General features: G+C 38.9%; 1 protein-coding gene and 1 pseudogene across 2 annotated transcripts in view; both read right to left on the reverse strand.

Moving 5' to 3' along the window:
* Window positions 1-298: 298 nt before the first annotated feature.
* Window positions 299-8963, reverse strand: part of LOC113683764 (RYamide receptor-like) — a 24071-nt pseudogene continuing 15406 nt past the window's right edge. Inside the window, exons 2-3 of the transcript XR_016187945.1 lie at window positions 3616-3693; window positions 299-2776 (exon numbers count right to left, since the gene is read on the reverse strand). The product of XR_016187945.1 is annotated as an RYamide receptor-like (transcript). The remainder of the gene's footprint in view (window positions 2777-3615; window positions 3694-8963) is intronic.
* Window positions 7039-8963, reverse strand: part of LOC149043735 (tyrosine protein-kinase src-1-like) — a 2163-nt gene continuing 238 nt past the window's right edge. Inside the window, exons 1-2 of the mRNA XM_089210605.1 lie at window positions 8627-8963; window positions 7039-7984 (exon numbers count right to left, since the gene is read on the reverse strand). The exon at window positions 8627-8963 is cut by the window's right edge and continues 238 nt beyond it. Of these exons, the coding sequence (XP_089066731.1) occupies window positions 7127-7984; window positions 8627-8899 (1131 nt within the window). The 5' untranslated portion in view covers window positions 8900-8963 and the 3' untranslated portion in view covers window positions 7039-7126. The remainder of the gene's footprint in view (window positions 7985-8626) is intronic.

Genomic DNA, 8963 nt, shown 5'->3' on the forward strand with positions numbered 1-8963 from the left:
AACTTGGGGATTTTGCAAAGCTTCGTCTGCACTTTATGACTATGTGGATCAATAGTTGCTAATCCCATAATTTACAGACTCGTACATAGTCCTTCACGGTTTGAAACCAGGCAATGGCTCCCCTTGCTCATGTTTTTCTTTTCAGCTGTCTTTGCTGAATTGTTTTGGAAATAACCCAACCCTCCCCCCGCCCCTTTAATTAAGAGTCTCCTGTTACCCTGACCGCAAAGCAATAAGAAGGGAAGACGCAACAACTACAGACTGACCCACACGAAAGAGTGCAATTTTATTTCTTTTTTTTCTTACAAAGATATTATACATAAGCCAATAAATTTGTGTAATTTTAAGCTGTAGGTAAATACAGTCTTCAGACAAATAGTTTTTAAATTCTCAAAATAAAAGGCTAACTCATATAATCCCATTTTATATTTGATTTTAATCTTGTTTACTCGGCGGCACGTGCGAGCAGAAGTTAGATCGAAAAAGCAATTAAAAAGTCAAGTTCAAACGTCAGATTGAAAAAAAAATGTTGGAATTTTCCTGGCATCTATTTGCGACTGGATGCTTTATAGGCTCGATTTCCGCCGCTCTCTCGTGTCTGGTCTACCCTCCCCGAGAAGAGAGTTCGGGGCGGAGCGCGGGCTCCTTTCCCGAACAACAGCTGTAAATCGAGCCTTGATGGTTTACGAAACTATCTTTTTATTTTGTTTTAGTCTTTATTATTATTTTTGTTTTTTTTTTATCATATTTGCTTATACTAAATAAACAACGTAATACAATATCACACAAATGTTTTGCTGAAGCAGTAATTCCAAGTGAACGATGCTATTCTCCAAAGGCCAATCAAGACCAATCAAAGTGTGTGAGAAAAAGAGCAAACAAGCTTAGATGCTTAGTTTATAAGATATCGAATAAATACACCAATTTATCTTGTTGATAGCACAATCATCGGTATAAATAAATTTAAGAGAAGATGTAAAAAGAAGAAAAAGAAGACGCTGGGAGAAATTGAAGACCTCAGATTCTCAAGTGAAGCGTGACTTCGGAAGTCTGCACAAAATATGGCGTGACAGACTTCGACACCGATCAAGTGAAGAATACACATACACTTTCTGAACTAAACAAATGATATCACAAGAACTTTTTGTTAAAAACTAGTGACAAGTCACAGGCGATCGTATGTACACTGCTCTGAACTGTGATACAAAAATAACAAAGTGCAATTTTGAATTAAATCAGTCTAAACCGAAAAATACTTCGGAGGCTGATTAGATTAATTTGTTCATAAAAAATAAATAGCATTGAACGGTTTCAAATTTTCCGCCGTTGCCATTTTCTTATCCAGTTAGATTTATTATGTTACCTTGAATTACCCACCCCAACCCCCAGTCCCGCCAAATTTGATTTGATTTTTATTGCAGAGTTTACTTCAAGCATTTCGTAATGACTGGCAATGCAGCTTACAAAGTTACATTGTAAGTTCGACGATGAGTGTTCCACCATGAGTGCCAAGAGGAAACTCGCCTTGTGCCAGCACTCTTATTCCACGTACACTGGCCTCGTCACTATCAAAACCCATCGTGTTCACTTTGAAAAGGCAGCAAAAGTAACAAGCAAGCAAATGAAGTTTAAGATCATTCTTTCTTTATGCAACTTGTAAATTCGATAAACAAGTCCGTCTATCAACCATTGACAGTTAAATGACGTAGCGGAACAGTTTCATGCACATTGGTAGCTGAAAGATGGCGCCGAGATAAAATGGGCGTGGTCATGGGCGTGGCCCTTGAAGCTGGGATCCCCAAATACGCATCGGGACGGTTACTTTTCACGCAACAAAGAATTCGACCAAACTCGCGACGAAAGTTCTCAGAAAATATCACATACAAGCAAGGATTGATGGCGCTGTTCAAAACACCGATCCAAGGAAGAAAGACTTCTAGTTCTATAGGAAAGAGAGAGATTGTTTCAGGGAAATAGTTGAGCATAAACTCTCGCGCTTGTAGTGGAAGCCAACACAGTACAAACACGGCCACTACCGTGACTAGCATTGTAATGGCCTTTTTGGTCGTTTCATGAGCTTTCTTTTGATATTCCAAAGTTTGATGACCCGGTAATTCCCGATTCCAAAGTTTGACAGCAATTAGGATGTAAGCAATACTAATAATGACGAGTGGTATAATGTATGAACAAATCGTAAACGCTGTTGTGTAGTTAATTTTAGCACGTGGAGTGGGCCAGTTGAATTCACGACAGTGATAAGATCCCGCGGCATCACGGCGAGTCGTGGTCATCACGATCAGTGGCATAGAGAAAGCTAGCGAATGAATCCAACTCGCTGCAAGAGACGCCTTCAGAACTTTGCTTGTGAAGATTCGTCGTAAAGGAAACCAAATGACAACGCATCAGTCAAGGCTTATAAAGACAAGATTTATCACAGAACAGGCGACAGAGAGAACTTGGGCGGAATGAAAGAATTTGCACAGAGCTGTTCCCATAAATGTTCCAAACCACAGACTCATCACATAAAGCCATTTCAGCATGTAAGGAAAAATACAAGCCATTAAAATATCCGCTGCCGCCATGTTAGCGATAAGTATATTGGTTGAGTTTCTCATATATTCCCGCGCGCTTACGATGTATATTACCAAGGAATTCCCGATTACAGCTACAATGAAAATTATAACGGCATAGACAGTGACTCCGGTAATAAAACCTGGACTGAGGGCAAAGCCAGCGGTCTTTCTTTCGTCGGACGCGTTGGAAGCCAGGTTCTGACCTGAAAAGAAAAAGAAAAACATCGAAAGAATGTTGAAAGGCCGGAAATTAAACTAAGAAACTTATAAATCCGAACTAAAAAAACTTCATAAGAGGTTTTTAGAGGACCTGTAACAATACGTCAGGAAGATTGTGTACAGAGGAAACCATATAACAGGGATAAAACAAAACACGTTTGGAAATGAGTTTGCAAGAAACGACTCCGATAAGGGACACATTTTATGAAATCCAAACTGATTAAAATTCCGTCTGCCTAATTCTATTTGAAGAACAAAACTGTAATGCACTAAAAAAAAAGTCGGGGAGGGGAGGGTGGGTGCCGGGCGTGGCTTCTATCCCGGGGGATCATAACTTGAAATATTTTTTTAGTAAGCAGGCATCCAGTCCTGTAATGATGGAGGTAGCCATGGCGTCCTAGACTAGGATTTTACAGTGTGCTGTATTAACAATAACGACAAGTTATTATGTAAACCTCCTCTGTTTCGCGTACAAAACAATCTTTTTATCTTTAAGAGCGTTAACTATGAGTCTTCCTGAATATAAGGCAAGAAAAAGGGGATCTCTTTGCAATTTCACCAACAACTTCGAATTTTTCAAAATGCTAACTGTCAAATGAGAAATAGGACGTTCTTCGAAGGATACTGAGTTATCATCTGCAAAATTTACCACCCGCTAAGAAATAGGCTGAAATTGAAACTGAAAGCTGATGAGAAATCGCCGAAAATGTTGCTGGTCACGCCCATGCAAAATACCCAATATAATAATGAATGACAATCATGATAAGTAATCGATATAAAAGATATAAAAGATAGTTCTAGAACTATCAACTTATTTATTAACCTGTGGGCAATGTTGTGGTGTTGAATAATATGTCTTCTACATCCATTGTCCTTAAATCAATTTCACTAAACGAAGCACCTGACACTGCACGAAAAAACGGATTTAAACAGGTTTGCGACAGAAGTAAATATGATGCAAATTTAGCCTTCTAAATTTGACCAAAATTATCACCAGAAGTGATTATGATGCAAACACAGATGTTTATTCCGTTGAAATTGCGTGCAAATACGACGTAAACCTGAAATCTACTTTACATTTGCTTCGTATTTGATAACTCCGCAGATCAACAAATCCGGTGTACATTTACTCCAGATTTGCTCTCTGTGGAAAAATAATGTTTGCTTTCTGCAAAAATCTAAGCAAACATGTTGCAAATCTATATGTATGCATCACTGTTTTCCAACGTTTACCCAAACTACATCCAAAAACTTTCGCGTGCGTTTTACTCATGTAACATGTGCAAATATTTACTTTTGGACAAAATTTGCATTACTTCCAAATGACCAGATTTGCGAGTGTTTTCTCACATTTGCTTTCGGTTTTCTGATAGTATTCGTTCTGATGAGGGATGAACGTTCGAAACGCCATCTTTTTGAGGTGACAATGTCAACCTAGTTGACTAAACAATTTTCCAACTTCCACTCCGCAACCAACACAGCATCAGTCCTCTTTAAAGGAAAACTAACCCCTTAACAAATTTTGACCATGAACTGAGGCATTTCGAAGGCAATAAAAAAGGAAAAAAGGGTCATCTAAAGTGTGTATAATGAACACAAGTCATGGGGTGGATAAAGATCCCCCCTGAAAGCATAAACTTTATTTCCAAAAGAATTTGGAATTAACACTAATTTACATCAGTTCAATTATACCATGTCGTAGAAAATACAGTCAATCTGAGTACAGATCGACTAGTTGACGGTTTTTTAAAGAATCGGTTTGAGCAATGTCACCTCCAAATTTTTCCACTGACGTTTCTTAGTCTTGTCTTGTATTTTCTTTAAAAAACGCTGCATTACAATGAAAAAGAGTGACATTGGGTAAACCATTCACACCTGATCTGTACTCCACCCAGGATGGCCACCCCTCCCGGTTCCCCTTAGTTCCTAGTGACTGGGGGATATGGGCCTCACCCCCAGAGACTACCAGGACTCCTGTCCAGGGTGGCTACCCCCAGTACCACTCGATCTTATCTCCCCCCAGGAGGGCTTCTTTCCTGGTCCCCTTACCCCTAGATTTAAGCACTTCCCTGCCACCAGAATTTTGCCCATTACCTATTGTGTGTTTTCTGTGTGGTACCTGGCATAGAGCCTTTATGCAAAAACATTGCCAATTGGAAGAGATTATTAACTCACTTATTAAAAAATAATAACTACAGTGTTCATGTAGTGCTACTGTTGCCATGGCCTAAATCTTAAAAGAAGAAAGAAAATCATAAGAGCACAACATGCTGAATCCTTTGTCAAAAGTCTCCCAATCTAAACCAAAACTGATCCCAATACAAGAAAGTTATCTACTTTGTGAGTGCTTATACACTAGGGATTCACCATCAGGTCTTGACACCTCATTTCACTGCCATTTTAAATAAGTAAAGCGATGTTCAGCAGTGATTAAAAGCAATAGAACCAGATCCACTCTCCATCATGTATTTTGGGATCCAGAGCTTCTCTTTCAAATGACCCACAGGGGAATTATATTTACTGCAGAAATAACACGGTCCATAACCAAAACTTGTCGCCCATTATTTGTATTCACTGCAAAGTTTGCTTTGGCTAACTTAACAGATGGAACATCTGTCCTGTCCCGTTTCCGGTGTGCTGCCTAAAGATGAAAACATCTGGGCAACTACAAGCTTCCACCTACTCTGCAGTGAACACACACTTGTGAAATTTAAGTGATTGAACAATGTTGAGTTTAGCCTTTGGTATTTACCTTTCTAATCATGATGATTTCATACAGTTAGTCTGGAAAAATTAATACCTTCGCCAATCATTGAATTTACCTTACAAGGGAAGCTTCCACTAACTTAACAGATGAAACATCTGTCATGTCCCGTTTCCGGTGCGCTGCCTAAAGATGAAAACATCTGGGCAACTACAAGCTTCCACCTACTCTGTAAGGAAAGCCGAATTAAAGGTAAATATTTCACCATCACTTTTCTGTAGTTCCAAGCTTGCAAAGGAGGTCATTTGAAAAAAGAAACCCTGGTAGTATGACCAGAAACAGTGGTTTTGGCTTTCAGTTGAGCCTGAAGTAAATAACAATTCTCCCACAGAATGTGAAATCCTTACTTGTGCAGTAAAATATGTCATACAATAGTCAAATCCACATTATAAATTTAAATTTATAGCCAGGTCATTTTAAAAACAGAAGAAAAATAACCTAAGATCGGACGGAGTGGACTTGGCTTTCAGTCCACCTAGAGCAAAACTTCAGTAACTTATCAGTAATTTTATTAGAAAGCTATTTTTTTAAAATAAAGGTCACAATATTAACATCATTAAAACACTTTTACCCTTTAAGCCCCAATACCTGAATACACAATTTGCCAAATAATCTCCATGCATTAGTCGAGAGAATCAATTTGTTGAAAGATGAAACCCTTCTCCTTGTGGTGTTTATTTGGTTGTCATAATCTTTTCCTTTAATGAAGTAATGATGTTGTGAGGGGAAAACTGTTTTGGGTGACTCTTGGGACTTAAAGGGTTTGTAGCCCTGCCACAGTGTCAGAGTGTTTTAGTTAGGGGAGATATGACAACCAATAGAGAGAAGGAGTATGATGTCACTTTACCATGGTGGCAACATTTCTGGATCACAACAGTGGGGAGCTTAAGCAACAACCACAGCGACGGCAACGAATGGCAAAAAAGAAATCAGTTTATTATATAAACACCAATGAAATACTAGGTGAGCTTTCTTGCAAAAACTTGATATCTTCACAGGTGGAAATAACATGTTATCCTCACATGTGAAAATATCACCTTTGCTATGGCGAGATAATAAATCGTGCCTTTCACACCAAAAAACTGTTAAAGTGAAATGGTTTGGTATTTCATTGGTGTTTACATAATAAATAGAACATTACATGGCTGCTCGGACATACGGAATTTCTCTTCTCATTCAACACTTGAAGAGAAATTTCTTATCTCCGTGCAGCCATGTAATATCATCTAGCAAAACAACAACTTTGCAAGTGCATCACATTTTTCTGTACATTTCTTATCCATCGTTGCAAGTCTGCAGCTTGAAACTTCCTAATTTCACGTAACTGGTTTATGGAGTTGGTGAACACAGCACAAAAATTTTCTTTTTCTTTTTCTAAAGTCAGATATGGTCCTTTTGGATTCAACCTCAGAAAATAATTTCGCCATGATCTTACAAATTAAAAGAACCTGAATAAGATCGATAAGTTTGAAACAATGTGAATTCACTTTTTAAGTGACCTTTTCACTTTGTTGTCATCAACAAATCTGACATAACGACTTCTCCTCTCCATTTAATATCAAGAACCTAATCATGATGACAGAGACTTGACACTGACCAAGAGGTGATCCAAAGAAGCCCTAGCATTTGGGTCATTCTTTAAGCTGCATTCACTAAGGGAGAGAAGTGGCTTGCAACCAATCTTGGTTGCAATCTGCCTTAACAGACGGCCAAGGGCATATACATCACTTGCATGAGATGGAGGGTGGGTTCCTGCAACAACTTCAGGGGCAACATGGGTGTACTTCTGTTTGTATGTCTCTTGTTCTTGTTTGGACAAAACTTTTCTACTGGCTTCCTGTTTTCTAATGCACTTTCCAAAATCAATGATTACTGGCACAAACAGTGTATTTTTGTATGTAAGCAAGATGTTATCACCTTTTATATCCTGATGAATCAGTCCAGAGTTGTGCAACACTTTGAGTGCTTCTAGAAGTTGCAAAATGACATCAAACCACTCTTGATTTTTTAAAACCAAGGTACAGCTATGTAACGTCCTGTGAAGAGTGTATGCTTTGCCTTCCACATTGCAAAACTGAAGTACTAACAGGTAAGGTTTGCTTTGTACACAAACACCATAAACGTAGGGAAAACATGGGTGATCCAACTGTTTCATCAGTGATGCTTCTTTGATAACACTGGAGTCTGATGACAGGTGTGTGTTAAATTGTTTAACAGCAACTGAAATCCCTCTGTAATACATTTTATAACAACGTCCAAAGACACCACATCCCAGTAACAGAGGTTGGTCAGTAGAACCACTTGGATCTTTCACATGACTGAGATGACTTCTCTTTACATGTGACACCGGTTGATCTGCAGAAACTGGGGCATCTTTATGTGCCTGTTTCTCATTCTCCATAGTGTTTGATTTATCCATTTTGCTAGTCTGAAAAAAATTAATACCATTCTTGCCAATTATGAAATCTGATTGGTTCTCAGTAGCCCTTACATTTTTTAATTGCTTAATTTTGCTGACGCACCCATTTCACCCTCCCCTCTAGATCCGCTCCTGATCTAGTATAAACAAGAACGCGGTAAATCGCGTCCTTGGGCTTTGAAATTTCAAAGTTTTCTGGGGAAGCATACCACAGACTTTTCCAAAAGGAGGGGACTAGCGGAACCTTGTTGTTACAGTCGGTTACTGTATTTAAACCTGCTGGGGCCCGTTTCTCGAAATTCCCAATAATTAACGGGCCCGTAAAGCTGTTGTTGTTTACATGCAAGGTAGAGGTTTCAATAGTTTTGCATCTAACATGATAAAAATATCAGTTAATGAAACAGAATGGAGTAGTTTACTAGCCAGAACCCGCGTTGTGATTCTTTATATTTCGATTTGAAAATTTGATTTCGGGGCCGAAACGTTACCGGGGCTTTCGAGAAACGGGCCCCTGGCTACTTCAATTAGTAATGAATACATAGCTGTGAGATATTTGCAGAAGCGGCAGATGTTAAAAGTCTTAACCCTTCACTGTAAACATTAGATGATATTTAACGGACTACGAAAAATTACATCAAATGGCGTTCCTACCCGTTCACGAAGATGTAGAGCATGCCATTTAGCGTAATACTTCCTCGCAAGATGGAGCAATCTTTCATTCTTCACTACGGTCATCGCTCGCTCATCTTCAAGTGCTAACAAAGCTTTTCTTCTTTTATCTTCTTTGTTCGCCGCTCTAGCCTTTCTCTTTCGCTTTCTTCTGTCGTTCTGCATTGCTGCTCTTTCTTTAGGGGTATTCTTTCTCCAAGAAAATGGCTGGTTTGTCTTCATAATATTTATACGATGCTTATGACCGCCGTCCATATTTCCCGCCTCTGAGCCATTTCCCGCGTAAAATTGGGTCAGCAATGATGCTCAATTAGATAAT

This window comes from Pocillopora damicornis, chromosome 6 (assembly GCF_964200805.1).
Source record: "Pocillopora damicornis chromosome 6, jaPocDami1.2, whole genome shotgun sequence".
NCBI classification, from domain to species: domain Eukaryota; kingdom Metazoa; phylum Cnidaria; class Anthozoa; order Scleractinia; family Pocilloporidae; genus Pocillopora; species Pocillopora damicornis.